Source organism: Podarcis muralis, chromosome 2, assembly GCF_964188315.1.
Source record: "Podarcis muralis chromosome 2, rPodMur119.hap1.1, whole genome shotgun sequence".
Classification (NCBI taxonomy): domain Eukaryota; kingdom Metazoa; phylum Chordata; class Lepidosauria; order Squamata; family Lacertidae; genus Podarcis; species Podarcis muralis.
Genome location: NC_135656.1, coordinates 54,987,854 through 55,004,162, shown reverse-complemented (window position 1 = coordinate 55,004,162; position 16,309 = coordinate 54,987,854). Strand labels below are relative to the sequence as shown.

The window sequence follows — 16,309 nt, the reverse complement described above, 5'->3', positions numbered from 1 at the left end:
CCTTATTTCCATTACAAGTAATTGAGTCTGTACTCTGAATAGTGACACCAGGGACCTAGAAGGTGCAGGGCTTGTCAGTCCAACCCCTGCACAGACTCATCAGGGCTGACCTTAAGGCAATTGGAGCAACTGGGCCAAATTGGGCCCTGCGGGCCGCTCCTAAGGGGGCCCCCACACCATGGCAATCTAGATGGATTTTATTTATATCTACGAGAATTTACAGACTTTGGCTGTAAACTGGAGCCCTACCAAAAAAACTAAAGTTGGGCCCCGCTTCTTCAAATTGGGCCTCCACTGGCTAGCCCTGAGTCTCATAGTTGCTGGGCCTGAGTTTCCCTGCCCTTGCATGAAGTCTTGGGTTTCCAATTTTGGGAGAGGGGAGACTGCGGCACTGGGGAGATGGCAGGCTGGCGAGGCCCCCTAGATTTAGAGGCCCAAGTTGCCCCCTGCCCTCGCATGAAGTATTGGGTTTGCAATTTTGGGAGAGGGGAGGATGCCTGCTGGGGAGCAGGCAGGCTGGTGAGGCCCCCTAGATTTAGAGGCCCTAGGATTCAGCCTACTTAGCCTATACATAAATCTGGCACTGGCTATATCCTATACAGGATCAGGGCCATCTTAACCGTTGGCACTAGGGGTGCACGGCACCAGGGCGCCAGGCTCTCAGGGACAACAGGCCAAGAGTCCGGGGCCGAGCGCTGGAGTCCAGGGAAGAGTCTAGTGGAGTGCCGCAGGCTCTTCTGCTGCAGACAGCTCTTCCCCAGACTCCAACGCTCGCCCCCTAACTCGCAGCGAGCTACAGCAGCGGAAGAGCCCGCGGCGCTCCAACAGGCTCAGCTCTGCTTGGCTGTTGGCTCTTGCCCCAGCTGCATGGCAGTTAACTGTTTTGGCGCCACGCCCAGAGCGCCGTGTAACGTTGTGGTGGGTTCCACCGTGCGCTGACAGCATGGAAGGCAGCAACAAAACCCGACGAATAGGCAGCCTCCTTTATCACTAGAGTCCCTTATCTCCCCTACTGATCACTTGCTGATCAGCTGCTTTGTTTCAACACCCCCTTCCCTTTTTCTATTAAAAAAAAAAAAAGCACGACCTGCTTTTTGCCCCTGGGCAATTTGGCTCCAGGGACCACACATTCGCTCCATAAGATGCACAGACATTTCCCCTTACTTTTTAGGAGGAAAAAAGTGCGTCTTATCGAGCGAAAAATACAGTAATCACACAGTTTCCCATGCTTTCAGTTTGCTGCAGATTGAATTACAGTACAAGAAGATGGATAAAAGAATGAAATCATTTTGAAAATATGTCCAGTTTCTCCCAAAGAGCTCTCTGCACCATGTGTAAAATATAGCAAGAAAACTGTGGGGAAATGGCCAGAACGACAATTTAAATGTGAGACAAAAGAATACCATAGAAATCAACGCCTGATAACATAATGTTATGGAATTTGGCTGCCAAGATAACATTTGCCTCGACAATAGGACGTAGTATCCAATGAGCATGGGATACACAGAGCTGTTAAATTATTAATCTTCAGTCATATAGTAAGAATCCTGCTGGATCAGACCATAGGGCAGCATCCTTTTCTCCAACTTAGGTGGGAGGAAACCCCGAAGCATGATCAGAGTGCAACAGCACTTTCTCCTCTTGTAATTCCCAGCCACTGGTACTCAGAAGTATACCTTCTCTAATATCAGAGGTGTTACGCAGCCATCATAGTTACGAGCCATTGATAGCCTTGTCTAAGCTCCCTTTAAAGTCTTCCACATAAGTACATAATATAGTAAATAAGGGAATTAGTTAATAGAAATAAGGTAATAAGATGGGTAGGAGTTGAAGAAAAAGTTGATAAAGGCATAATCACTGTTTTAATGGGAAAGAAAAAACGAGAGTCCTAGAAAAGGCAATGTGTTTGCTGCACAAAAATGTTAGTGATTAATTGGAAAGTTAAAAGATTAATTGGAAAGTTAAAAGAAATGGAAATAAGGGCAGGTCACTAAGGACAAGTACAAGTGAATAGTCCAGACTTGCAGAAACAGAGTCAGGAAAAGTGAGGCAACAAAATGGCACTTTGGCACTTTGGAAGAAAGGGGAAGAAGAAGAAGGAGGAGGAGGAGGAGGAGGAGGAGGCTCGCTGCTCAGTGAGGATGGTGAAAGGGAATCAGCTGCTCAGCTCCTGCTTCTGTCTTCTCCCAAAATAGGCACCATGCACAAGTTGTGCAGCACAACCTCATGTAAGTAGAGAAACTGGCAGTGGGACAGTCAGGATTGCAGCTCATGACTGATAAACAGATGACCATTATTTAAGGACCATGATCTTAAATAAATCCAAGTCTTCAGGGCTGGATGAATGGCACATCAGAGTACTAAAGGAACTTGCTGGTGTACTCTCAGAACCACCTCTGAGAAATCCAAGAGAAAGGGTTGAGTTGCCACAGGACTGGAGATGGGCAAATGTTGTCCTGATCTTAAAACAAAATACCCCCATAAATTTAAAGTAGGGGAAGCCATAGGGTGGTATAGTCTGACTTCGATGCCAGGGAAGATACTAGAACAGAGTGATGCAGCAAACTGTTCTGGGTTGCTCTCATTAGATTAGAACATAGTGGCTGGTTGTTATACCTCAGTTAATAAAACATCAATCAGTCTCTACAATTATTTCCTGGCCAAGAGGGAATATCATATAATGTGTATGAAACAGTGCTGTTCAACTGTCTGAACAGATTCAGCGTGTGCATCAGCTGGCTTACATGACAGGCAAAACAGCATGTTTAACAAAAATAAAAATAGCTTTTATTGACAAAGTAGTTTTATTTTGCTTCGTTCCCCCCCACCCCATGACTAAAATTCTGTTTCAGAATAAGATGGACAAATGACACAGAATGCACTCTGATTCTGAAAAGAAGTTGGGATATTTAAAACATCTGTAACAATGTCTAATGACATTTTGTTTAAGGTGCTTTGTCATGCCAGGTATAGGAGCTACATCTGCTACAGTAAATGCTAAGTTATAGATGTTGTTTTAGAGGGGGCCAAATAAGCCTTTCATGTGAAACCTACTTGAAATTGCTTTTATTTTGCAATTTAAATAAATTTGTTTTAAATAGCTATTATGGGGAATGCTATTTCTCTCTCTCTCTCTCTCTCTTTTGTTCATATGGAATTACTTATATCGACCAACTCCTGGAAAGTCTGCCCTCAGAAATGGAAACCGGGAAGAAGAACCAGCATATTAACAGAAAATAAAGACCTCTGTTCCAAATACACCACAGCCCACAACAGCCTTGCCCAATCTGGTGTCTTTTAGATTTTGTTGGACTACAATTCCCTTCACCCATGACCACTAACCAACCTAGCTAGCTGGGGCTGATGGAAGTTGTAGTCCAATATATCTAGAGGGCAGCACCAGGTTGGGGGAGGGTGGCCTAGAATAGAACATGGCTTGCTGCGGGAGAACAACAGAGAGATCTAGGTAAATCCAGAAGACACCGAGTTAAAGTTATGCTCACAAATATTACAGAGTGGCTCGCGGCAAAAAATGGGGAGCTTTTCTAGCCATTCCAAACATCTGGAAAAAATGGTCTGTGCTGATGCAAAGAAAACCACCTTTTTCATAAGGTGAGACACTGGCTAAGAGCAGCACCAGGTTTAGAGAGGAACAGGTGGTCCCCTCCACCAGGGCCCCGAGCCAGAGGGGTGCAAAATACTAATACTAATGCTAATAATGATGCCTAATACTAATGCTAATATGTGCTACCTAGGGCTAATAGAATATGTAGTACAAAACACCTAAAATACCAAATTGCAGAAGGTGAAGCGATGCAAAGGGAGAGCTCCCATATATAGCTCCTCCTGCAGTGGTGAGAAAAGCTACACTTGCCAAGTTTCTTCTTTCATACTCTAATTAAAGGCACAAAACAGGCCCTGCCCTTCTTTGCCTCCGGCTTCCTCAAGGCTCACCCTTCAAGGAGCTTGAAATCCCTTGCATTTTGCAAATCTTTTACTGACTGTTCCTGTCATAATTAGATAATTTGCTACTCAAGGTGTTAATAAAAGAAATCAGGCTTACTTATCACACCAACTCTCTCGGGAAAACTGCTGACATACATCAATTTATATGGCAATTTTAAGTAGGACAAAAGAAATCCCTGCAGACATTTTTGGACGACAGATTCTCTCATTGTTCATCTTTCCGTCTATGACTCTTGCACTTTGCGGTGCACTTTTCATGGTGCTCAATCAAGGTACTCTGTGGATTTTCGTTTGTTTGTTACGAAAACCAATGTTTGATTAATAAAAGCCCGATTCCTTTCTTCTGAGCCCTCCATATGTGCTTTTTATTGTGCATCCATGATGATTTGCATCCATGATGGTATCAGGACAGCTATACACAATCTTGCTTTCAATACACTGCAGCAGAGAACAAACTGGCATAGGATTTGCTGAAGTACAACACAAAGTTTAGCATAGTGTAGGAATGAATGGTGAATCTTCTCTTTTTAAAAAAGGTTCCATAACATAACATAACATAACATAACATAACATAACATAACATAACATAAAACATAACATAACATAACATAACAACATGACATGACATGACATGACATGACAACATAACATAACATAACATAACATAACATAACAACATAACATAACAACATAACATAACAACATAACATAACATAACATAACATAACATAACATAACATAACATGTTATGTATTATGTTCCTGCTTTGTTGGGGGTAATTATTAAAAATCTATATCCTTCAAAAATGTTTGATTAATACACAAGTCTTTTGTGTATAGAAATTGCCTGCCCGCCCCCCCAGAAACAGAAAGGAGAAAAAGTTTCCAGTAACTATTTGAAGGCTGCTAAGCAACACCGAGTGAGGGTTTCTGCTCCAAGCCATGATGTGTGCAAAAGCTCTGCAATGATCAGCAAAAATTGCTATGCAAGTTTTCATATATTAGCCATTCTGAGGGAGTACTTAGTGTCTGATTTTCAAAGCCATAATTTTGGGTGCATCACATTCCTAGCCCCTTAAGACTATTATTTCAGGAGCTCTGTTTTTCTCAACCATCTAACTGTGTGAAGGAACATCGGAGGCTGCCTTAAATGAGTCAGACCGTTGGTCCATGTAGCTCAGTATTGTCTATACTGTCTGGCAGTGGTTTTCCAGGGTTTCAGGCATGTGTCTTTCCTAGCCTAAGGAGAGCAGATGCTCCGTCACTGAACTACCACCCTTGCTGCTTCATATCCACTTGCACTTCTGAGCATTTGTCTCGGAGCATATGGCAACGGAGGCAGCTTGAGCTCCATTCACTTCAATTGTTCATTTGTTCCAAATCAAATGCACGGCTCTAGTGTGAATCAGTCTTAGGCAGATTTCAGTTCTATCATCAGAATGAGTAAAATTATGGAAATACAAGCAAATAGTTAGATCTTTGTGTCTGGGACAACTGTAGCTGACATTTCCCCGGCCTCACACAACACTAATGGGAATCATGCTGGACTTCTCTAGATAATAATGCACTGCTTGTTGAATCTGAGATGCATGTATGTGTCCATGTTACTCAAACAGACAGCACAAATGATGTTTTTAAAATGATAATAGAAAGAGTTATTGTCCTTGAGCCAAGCACCAACTTGTACTCCTTAATTAATTTGACACGTTTTGATAAACGACAGTGCACTGTAGAATAACAGTTTTGTTTGGCCTGTGGTTTTTATGACAATACTCGGAGCAGGACTGGAATTAGCCTCATTGCACTACTAGAAGTCCTTGTGTGGGCTTCCACTAGTGGGACTAGTTAACTGCACCCCTCGCTTAATTTTCTTAGTTTTTGTCCATTTTGCTATGAGTAAACTGCTAAATAAGGAAATCAGCCCTGAGTGCTCACTGGAAGGACAGATCCTGAAGCTGAGACTCCAATACTTTGGCCACCTCATGAGAAGAGAAGACTCCCTGGAAAAGACCCTGATGTTTGGAAAGATGGAGGGCACAAGGAGAAGGGGACAACAGAGGACGAGATGGCTGGACAGTGTTCTCGAAGCTACCAGCATGAGTTTGACCAAACTGCGGGAGGCAGTGGAAGACAGGAGTGCCTGGCGTGCTCTGATCCATGGGGTTACGAAGAGTCGGACTAAACGACTAAACAACAACAACAAACTGCTAAAACTTGATTTATTTGTGTGAGGGCGTATGGGGTTCATGCCACTTTATTATCATGCAAGAGAAAGAGAGAGAAATTTTAAAGATCCCTTACTATAGCAGGGAGATGAAGTCTTTGGCAAAGGAACAACCATATTCTAGCCCTATTGGACTTGTGTTGGCCAGACTAAAAACTGAGGGGACAGATGGTCTACTTAGATAATTTTGGTGCTCCCGTTTCCCCATCCCCTCATATTTGTTTTGAGCTCAGGGCTGGCATTGGTTCTTGCCATTCTATGGATGTGCCAAGAGAACCATGAGACTTTTGGATAGGGCCAACCCAAGGCCCCCTTTGATCTAATCCCCACCACACACTCCTTTCCCCTATTTCCTTGCACCACTAGAGAATGGGTGGCTGTGAGTGTTTGCATAGGCAAAGAGGAAGCCTGCTCTTTCTGTGGTTCCTGGAATGCTGTCCTAGGGACCATGGGATTGTGCCCTTTTTCTAGTTCCTTTATATGACTGTATCAATATCTACACTAGCCTACTAATCAAAATAAAAAAGATGTGCTTTTAAATAATTCAACACTTTGGAGTCAATTTCATACAGATAATCAAAATCCATTTGCATGTCAATTTATTATTTCTTTATAATTTATCATTAATCATTGATATTCCATTAACAGTTAGTTGACTGCATGGATAAAATTATTATATTGAACATGATGCGAGCTAGTCATTTCTCATTCAGGTGTTGATAACCTTTTTCTAATCAGAAAGGAATAATACGAATTTAAGCAATGAAATCAGCAATTAATTATGAAGTGCTAATGAATTATCAGACATCTAAGACATGGATGCAAGTTCATTCCACTGGGAGCTTTCCACTGACACAAAAGTCTGCCTGCAGGATCCGGGAATCTCTTCAGCCCTTTGCAATCTTTAAAGATATGGGGGGGGGGGGGAGCAAAAGAAGTCCGTCTTTGAGGAAAGGTGAGCTACGTTGTCATATGTTGTGATGCAGCTCCAGAGTTTAGCTTGCAAGGTCAGAAGGTTCACCCAAACAATACGTAAAATGTGTGAATATCAATGCAACCAGATGTTTAACTTAACTCCTAGTTTGGCCTTATTCACACCTGATCTTTTTTTTCCTTTTTTTTTTTTACAGTACCACCATAAAACCAGTGGTTTTTCTAGCTTCTTGCACTCATGTTTTCAACATTCGGGAAAGGACATAAAATGTTGAAAGCAACCCCAATAAAATGATAACATTTGATTAAGGATTTTGTGGCATGGCGTCTCCCGACCCCCCATAACAGAGCTGTCACCATCCTTCTGACAGATCCCTTGTGCCTGTTACAGCCGCATTAGAGGTGGATAAGCAACAGGGAGAGCTTTCCCCTTTACTCTGACTCTGTCCTGGGGAAAGAAACTTCATCTGTTGAGTTATTACTTCTGCAGCTGCCAAAGGCACAGGAGGTTTGCCAGAACAACAATGGCAATCCCAACCCATAAGCTTTTTCACCTTTATAGCTGAGATTGGGTTCTAATTACTTGTGGGAAATAGTTTGCTGTTTCTCAGGTCTTCTCCCTGGTGATTTCATTGAAATAGTACTGTTTTATAACATGCACTGACACCAGATTCTTTAAGACCAGCTGTAGTCAGCCACGACTGGGTTAGTAAATCAATTCTATTAGAACTAAATTGTTGCAGATGTACATTTGAGTCAGGTGGAGCTGGGCCAAAGGCTTAGAGTTTCTGCACTGGCAGCACACTCGGGGGAGGAGGAACGAAAGAAAGAGGAAACTAAAAAAAGAATATTCCTTCATCTGAGCTCAGAGAAAGCAAAGCAGGGGTGTGTTGTAACGAATATGCAGAAAGGCGAAAGAAAGACGAAGGTCATTAACAGAGCTCCAAAAGGAGGCTGTGGGTAGCTAAACAGTTATTATCACAAGGCCGTGAAACCAGATGGGTACTGAACACGGCTTAAAACTGTTAAGGAACAGCGAGCGTTCAAGCTTGGTGAAAGTTTTAAGCTGTGAAGAAATGTCCTCAGGTTATCTGAGACAGTGTGCCGTGGTGGATAGAACATTGCGCAATTTAGGCTATTTTCTAAAGGCACAATCCATGCCCCCTTCCCAGACAGGAAGTGCTATCTGGTTCAGCTGTTGCATAGAGGGCACCGGAGGAAACTGGGATTCCTCAATGAGCATATGCTGAAAAGGGTTAGGGAAGAAACCCAGTCTGACCCACTTCTCTTGCTTTAGCAGCAAATGGAGCTTTCAACAGTATGAAGCTAAATATCATAATCTATTAGCAGGGCTGGTGCAAGAGATTGCACTGCCTGAGCAGCTGCCACCCCTCCTCTTTCTCTCCCTTGGCGCTGCTGGTCCTCCCCACTCTGCCTCTCTGCTTACTTTTTTTGCCACTGTTTTAGTCACAGCAAGGTTTTCATACCCTCCAACGTTTCTCTGATGTAAATAGGGACGTCCTATTCTATGATGATGATGATGATTAATACCCCGACCATCTGACTGGGTTATCCCAGCCACTCTGGGCAGCTTCCAACATATATAAAAACATAATAAAATATTAAACATTTTTTTAAAATTCCCTATACAGGGCTGCTTTCAGATGTCTTCTTAAGGTTTTATTGTTACTTATCTCCTTGGCTTCGGGGGGGTGGGGGAGGGTTTGCATAACTCTGTACCCTCTAACATTTCTCTGATGAAAATAGGGATGTCCTAAGGGAAAGCGGGATGTTCTGGGATCAAATCAGAAACCGGGACAGCTGCTGTAAATCCAGGACTGTCCCTAGAAAATAGGGACACTTGGAGGGTCTGGGCTTTCTGACTCACCCCCCTCCTCCCCACTCCCTGCCTCACTCTGGGAAAGACTAAGGGGGTCCTTCTTCAGATTGAGGCATTCTGGACATGCAGTCACTGCCACAGTTTGCTGGTAGGGTAAAAATGCTCCTTTTTTTGTTGCAACTTTAAACCTACCCCCCTTCCCAACTTTAGACAGCATTTTTCGCTGCTGCAGCATGAACACTCTTGCCCTGCCTCTTGACCTGGCATAGGCAAACTCGGCCCTCCAGATGTTTTGGGACTACAACTCCCATCATCCCTGACCACTGGTCCTGCTAGCTAGGGATGATGGGAGTTGTAGTCCCAAAACATCTGGAGGGCCGAGTTTGCCCATGCCTGCTCTTGACCCTTCCTAGAGCAAGTTAGCGAAGGAGGAGTTAGAGGCGGAGAGCCTGGCTGTGTATGCAGCGCTTGAGGTGATTGCTTCAGTTTGCATAACCCAGCCCATTCTGCTAATTGTTGCAGATCAAAATACTGTAAAAGCAGCAGCAACAACGGCTGGTTCAGAAATTGGTTACTTTGGCTATAACTGATTGTGGCTACCTGACTTGTTCCTACATGGCACATGTGTTTTCAAACACATGGTCACATTTATGTGGTACATTTTCAGGTGTACAGTTAAACAATCTTAACTAGTGTATCTAAAAGAACTGAACAGTGTGTTGTGGCTTTAAGATGACACAATTCCCCGATGGATGCCAGTAGCCTGATGCGATTAGCAAATCTTTATGGTCCATAGGTTTAAATTAATTTGTTTCTGTTTCTATTCACCATCTTTTTCTGGGTGAAATCACTCTCTGAAGCCACACATAACCTGACTTTTCTGCAAGATATCAGAGCTGTGCCTGAATCAGCCAGAAGATGTCTCTAGAGAGTTTAGTTTCGTTCTCTCTGGGTGTGAATTGCTTATGCGGCCATCCCAGTCCTGATGTTCCCGGCTTCACCCTTAACAAATATGGGATGGGACAACCAAGGAAGTCTAGCCTTAGCTACTTCAATATCCTAAATAAAGTATTATGTTATCCTTCCGCACTGCACCCTAGATCTTGTCCTCATATGGTCTGGTGGGCATTGTGGTTTCTACAATCTCAGCAGGTCTTTATCCTCTCCTATGGCAGGACGCGGGTGGCGCTGTGGGTAAAAGCCTCAGCGCCTAGGGCTTGCTGATCGAAAGGTCGGCGGTTCGAATCCCCGCGGCGGGGTGCGCTCCCGTTGTTCGGTCCCAGCGCCTGCCAACCTAGCAGTTCGAAAGCACTCCCGGGTGCAAGTAGATAAATAGGGACCGCTTACTAGCGGGAAGGTAAACGGCGTTTCCGTGTGCGGCTCTGGCTCGCCAGAGCAGCGATGTCACGCTGGCCACGTGACCCGGAAGTGTCTGCGGACAGCGCTGGCCCCCGGCCTCTTGAGTGAGATGGGCGCACAACCCTAGAGTCTGTCAAGACTGGCCCGTACGGGCAGGGGTACCTTTACCTTTACCTTTATGGCAGGATACCTGTATCCACTGTTCCTCTCAGTGAAATCTGGATCTTGAATGTCTGCTGTTGCTCACCCGCCCACTCACACCTAATATTCTGGTTCCTGTGTTTGGCGCCTGATTGATGCCTTGTTGCTCTCATATGGTCCTCAGATCTTCCTTCCGCCCCACATGACAGTTCTTTATTAACAGAAGCAAGGACAGCAAGGTGGTCCCAGGAAGGGAAATAACTCTTATATGTATTTACCAGGTAGGGTCTTCCTACTGTGGCTGCTTTGTCTTTGTTCTTGTTTTTATTACATTTCATGTTTTTATTTTGTAATTTTATGCTGTGAACCACCCATAGATCTTCAGATGATCTTCAGATCTTCTAACTAACTAACTAACTAACTAACTAAGTGTGGTGTAGTGGTTAAGAGCGGTAGACTCGTAATCTGGTGAACTGGGTTCGCGTCTCCGCTCCTCCACATGCAGCTGCCGGGTGACCTTGGGCTAGTCACACTTCTCTGAAGTCTCTCAGCCCCACTCACCTCACAGAGTGTTTGTTGTGGGGGAGGAAGGGAAAGGAGAATGTTAGCCGCTTTGAGACTCCTTTGGGTAGTGATAAAGCGGGATATCAAATCCAAACTCTTCTTCTTCTTCTTCTTAAATACCCTAACACCAGGTCTGTAGAACAGGTAAAGATAAGACAGGAAGTGAACTATTGAGTGCTTTAAAATGCACTTGCAGTTGTTGCTTGGCAGGCTTGCAATTGGTGTCTGGGGTTCCTTCAACTTGGGAGCTTCCAACAGGAGCTTCCCAGTGGAGCTGATCCCTCCTGGAAGCAAGGCTTAAAATCCACAACAATCAGTTGATTAGCAGTGACCTTGCAGAGTGGCTTGAGTTCAAACTGCGCTGCAAAGGAAAAATGGGTCCAAGTGGTTTGTTGGGTGTGGTGAGGGGCTTCTGAATCGGACCCATTGGGCTGAAAATGTTTCCTACCTCTATACTAGAGAGAGTGGCTTTTGCTGTTGATTACTGTTTGCATCCGTACTTGGCGATGCCTATAGTCCTAGAAGGCAGCCAGTAGAAAAAGCTTTACTGTGCTGCTAGGCTAGGCTTGCCCCTAGGCTTCTGCCAGGTTGACAGTTTTAATTTCTCACACCTTGTCTAGGTCCTTGCATAAGTTGTGTATACGCCTAACAGTCTGCCCTATAAATTTCTGCAAGGTGCAGAAACTCCATGGCAGACAAGTTGATATGAAAAATGTTCCCTGAAGGTAGTTTAAAAACCACACATTTATATTGCATAACTCTTGGAAGCTACTCTTCCTCTTTCTGTCTCCTAGTTGGAAGATGAAAGGAAAAATCTGGCATAGTAGTGCTCTCAGATTTCTCATTCACAGTTTCCCCCCTCTTCAGCCCTTTCAAAGGCAATTCAATTAGCCGTTTATTCAATCTTCATGCCTGTTCAAGAGTGAACCTATATGGCTCTGCAACCCAGCAGGCTCTTTAGCTCTGCTAGTGGTATAGGAAATGCAGTGAGCCTGTAATCTTATGCATTTTTCTATTGAACTGTAGTTCAAATAATGCATGCACAGGACTGGTCCACAAGTGGTTTTTGTGGGGGGGGGGTAGGGGTGAAATATGTGGTTGGAATTAAAGCCCTGAATCCCAATAATACATGTCAAGACATCAGCTTACACTGTAAAACAGAACCATTTCTACTGCTTAGATATAATATCTCCATTGGGAGGGGAAGGGATAAGGAAATATACACACCCTCACTTCTGAAATGAAGCATTCAGATGCTGCAGTAGAGACACATGGGTTGGTGTTTGTGTTCTGAGTCATAATGTTTGTATTACATTTTCCTTTAAATGTGTTATATAGCTGGGAGCAGACTATGCCATGGGCTCCTGCCATTAATCTTGAGGTGTGTGCTCCTTTTCCCAGACATTGCTTTTATGTACCTGTGCACTTTTCTTTTCCAAAATACTGTAGAGGCATGACTTTGCACTGCTGCGAGACCAGCCATAATACCACCATATGTACAAAGACTTTAGATGCAATCTAAAGGGCAATTAGGGCTGGGGTGGGACTCTTTTGTTGTTGTTGCATATCTGCAGTGTCCTCTTTGTATTTATTCTGGCAGAATAGTGAAGGAAGGAGGACAGTTCAGTACTACATTTGGCTGCAACCCTATACTTGCTTACCTTGGAGTCAATTCCACTAAGGCCACTAGGGTAAAAGAAAAGGATTGTACTGATCCTTGCACATGACTAGCTTTCATCAGAGGATAGGACTGAAGTACAGTGTAAGACGAGGATTAGTGGGATACTGCTGGTATCTTAAAACTGGGGCAGTTAAGACTTTACTGTGATACTTTACAAGAATACACGACTTGTTCATGAAGTTGGTAGCGAAGGCGTATGATGGCATATAAGTGAAACAACTGAAGCATTGAGTTGGTTAGAATCATGCTAACTCTGCCCATCTGTTTTGAAGAGCACAGCAAATTACCTGAAACAACTAATTCCTTCATTTCATGGAAGAGATAATCCTAAACACAGATGGAAGGGTGATCAGGGACATAGTAATATGGTGAAAGAATTCAAGGATTGTTGTTAGAAATATATCACACTATTTCCTCAATAATGTGACAATGGGGAATGTCTGGTGCAATGTTGGTTTCTACAGTGTTTTTGGGTGTGTAAAATGTACCGGATAACAAAAGTCTTCATTTATGTTAAAAAGTGATAAAATCAGCTTCCTGCCACCCTTTCATATGCATTAATCCTGACAAAAGCCCTGAAAAATAGGGTTGCCATCTGGCTCTTCTTAGCCAGTCTAGTCTCCCTCTCTTTGCTATTTTTTTTTTTTAATCAGTAGGCAATTGTAAATTTCCTTACATATAAATCAGATAACATGCAGTAGTGATTCATGGTCATTTTCTTCTTCCTGGAGCAAGGTTCATGTTATAAACATTCTTACATACATATGTGTTAAAGGTTGGGACCGTATTATTTAATATATGTTGGGCAAATATAATTGGGTTACCCAATTATAGTGGCTGCTGGCTGATAATTTATTGGCTGGTGTGTTTACTGGCTAATAGCCCAGGCCCAGGGTGTTTGGCTAATGTTTTATCCATGGAAGCTAATAGTTGAAAATCTCTGGCTTTTGAAATGCATTATTAACCAGAGCTTACAGAAAGTAACAGATCTCCAGCTGAGAAAGGGAGGGGATAGACAGAGGGGGAAAGAAGTACTGTATAGCCAGTTTGCAAAAGAATGAGACAGAGACTGAGTGTGTGTCTGACTACAGCTGTCGGCCACCGCTTAAGCTGTTTTATACACCTATGAAATGGACGCGGACGTTCACAATAAGCTTGCTCTGCAGGAGTCATACTACCAACCAGGCAAAAGCTCTACAGGTAAAGCGCTTTCTAGTTGGGGGGAAATTGCCCCCGTGGGGGAAATTTCTGCCCTGCTTGTCAAAAAGCAGAACGAGACCAGCAGGCACAGAAAATACAGTAATTGTATTTCAGGCTGATATGGAACGCAGGGGCCAAAAAGAAGTAGGGGAAACAGAAGGTGACGCCCCTTATGAAAAGGACCTCTTTTTGTGTGTGTGGAGCCGAGGCCAGAAGAAACGTGGCTTGTGGTTGTTTGCAAAGGACTGCTAGGCTCAGTCCCCACTACCTCTCCGTGCCAAAAACATGCCTCAAGGGGCCTGCTTAATTGGTTCCCTGCAGAGAAAATGGCTGGGTTCCCTTCAGTGTTCAGCAACAGGTTTACGAGAAATGCCCTTGAGCAACCCTCGCCTTCCCCTCCCTTGGAGGTTGTGCCTTTAAGAAGGCGGGAAAGAGCGAGGGCGGCGGTGGGAGGACGCGCACATACACATATATACACACACAAGGCGCTCCATGCGGTTTGACAGAACTCTGGCCCCTCCCTCCCCCGCCGGCCTGTCATCGCAGGGACATCTTTTCTCCCTTCCCTTTTCTTTGCCCCGCGAGCAGGCGCGGCGCTGATTGGCTGCGGCGGGCGCGAGAGGGGCGGGGCTGCGTTCTGAGGAAGGGGGGAAAAGAGAGAGGGGAAAAAAAACAAAACCCAAACACCGCCCCCCCCCACTCCGCCTCCTGACGACGCGGTCGGGAAAAAAAAGATGCCCCGCGTTCCAATGGGGAAGTGGAGTCTCCCGGCGGATCCCGGATGCCGTCGGAGGTGGCTGCGCTGAGCTGAGGAGCCGCTGCTAGAGGCCGCGCGAGAGACCTTGCCGGGCGCTCTTATCTTACGCGGCGGGGGCAGCAGCAGCAGCAGCAGCAGCATTGGCCGGGTCGAGGGAGAAGAGGCAGAGAAGGACCCGGCAGCAGCAGCGGTCGCCTCGCCTTGAATTTGCAGCGTGCTTGGGAGCTCTCGCCATGAGCAGTCCTCGGGCGGCGGCAGCGGCATTTGCTACTACTACCGCGGCGGCAGCAGCCACAGCAGCAGCAGCAGCAGCACCGCCCCCCTCTTCCAAACGGCTCCTGTCCTCTCCCCCTGGCATCTGAAGCAGCTCCTCCTCGGTGCAAAACCTTGCCTGACCTGCTTGCTCATCATCATCATCATCATCATCATCATCACCATCATCATTTCAATTGTTTTGCCTCCGGGGGCTCTGAAAAAACTGACCTCCCGGGAGAGCAGAATCAAGGCTGCTCGCTCAGTGGGTGAATATTTTAATTTTGTTGAATGAACTGCATATACTTGCAATTTTTACAAGCTGTTTTGTTTTGTTTCTGAAGCGTTTTGGGAAGGACGGTTCATTCCCTGTGTGTTGCTTCTTTCCAGCTGATTTGCTTTTTGCAAAAGGTTTAGTTTTGGAAGGGCTCTGAAAAAAAGACACACACATCCACCCCAGAACCATGGGTCTACCTGCCTTGGAATTTAGTGACTGCTGTTTGGACAGCCCTCAGTTCCGAGAGAGGCTGAAGTCTCACGAAGCTGAACTGGACAAGACCAACAAGTTCATCAAGGAGCTCATAAAAGATGGGAAGTCGCTCATTGCAGCCCTTAAGAGTGAGTGACAATCTCCCTGCGGTGTCAGGGTGTCAGGCGTCTGAATGGCAAGGGGGAATGATGAAGGGGTTGTGGTTGTTATGGTGTCTTAAATCTGAAAGGGAAACCGTGGATCAGATCTGACTCAGTAGTATTAGAATCCTTGAAATTTCACCTGCATTGGTGTATAGCACAGGTAGAGAGAGATGCATGGTAGAGAGAAAAGCATGTGGAAAAACAATTAAAAACCCCCACAGAGGACAGAGAAAATCTGGCTGTTTAATACCAGACTACAAACCTAATGAGAAAGTTCATATTCTGTAGTTAATGGCTATGCTTCTCTTAGAAACAGCAGTATTAATGTGAATCTCTGAGCATGTGCACAGTGCACAGGTGTTGAGGGAAGATAAGAACAGCCTTTCTTTATATAGTGGCATTATATAAAAAGTAGTCTGATTGTAGACTAACTGGCTTTTTTGCTTTGGTTATATAGTTTTAAAAGCATGTCTGCTATTGTTGACTGATCATTGGACTCCTCCTGGCCCTTTTGTGAAAGTGAAAGGCCTGTGTGTATAACAATTCAAAGAGAACTGGTGGTGTACAGCAAAGGTGGACTTTTTTTTCCAGCTCAAGGGCCACATTTCCTCATTGAGCAACCTTATGCAGGTCATAGTCCAATGGTAGTCATGACCAGGGGAAAAACCTGGAAGGAGCAGTGGGTGTGAATGTACAGTGGCCTACATTCCAGCAAGAGATTTCTACACGCATGTACACCCACCTCTCTCCATCCTCAATC

The 16,309-nt window shown here is 44.7% G+C and overlaps 1 protein-coding gene across 9 annotated transcripts in view; it reads left to right on the top strand.

The window, feature by feature from the left end:
• Positions 1–14,581: 14,581 nt before the first annotated feature.
• The window catches only part of ARHGAP26 (Rho GTPase activating protein 26), a 204,690-nt gene continuing 202,962 nt past the window's right edge, over positions 14,582–16,309 (top strand). For 2 of the 9 annotated variants that reach the window (XM_077924492.1, XM_077924488.1), the window contains exon 1: positions 14,584–15,534. In XM_077924492.1, the coding sequence (XP_077780618.1) occupies positions 15,381–15,534 (154 nt within the window). In that variant the 5' untranslated portion in view covers positions 14,584–15,380. Of the gene's footprint in view, positions 15,535–16,309 lie in introns of all 9 variants that reach the window. The other 7 variants (XM_077924489.1, XM_077924493.1, XM_077924490.1 and 4 more) reach the window with 6 other exon arrangements.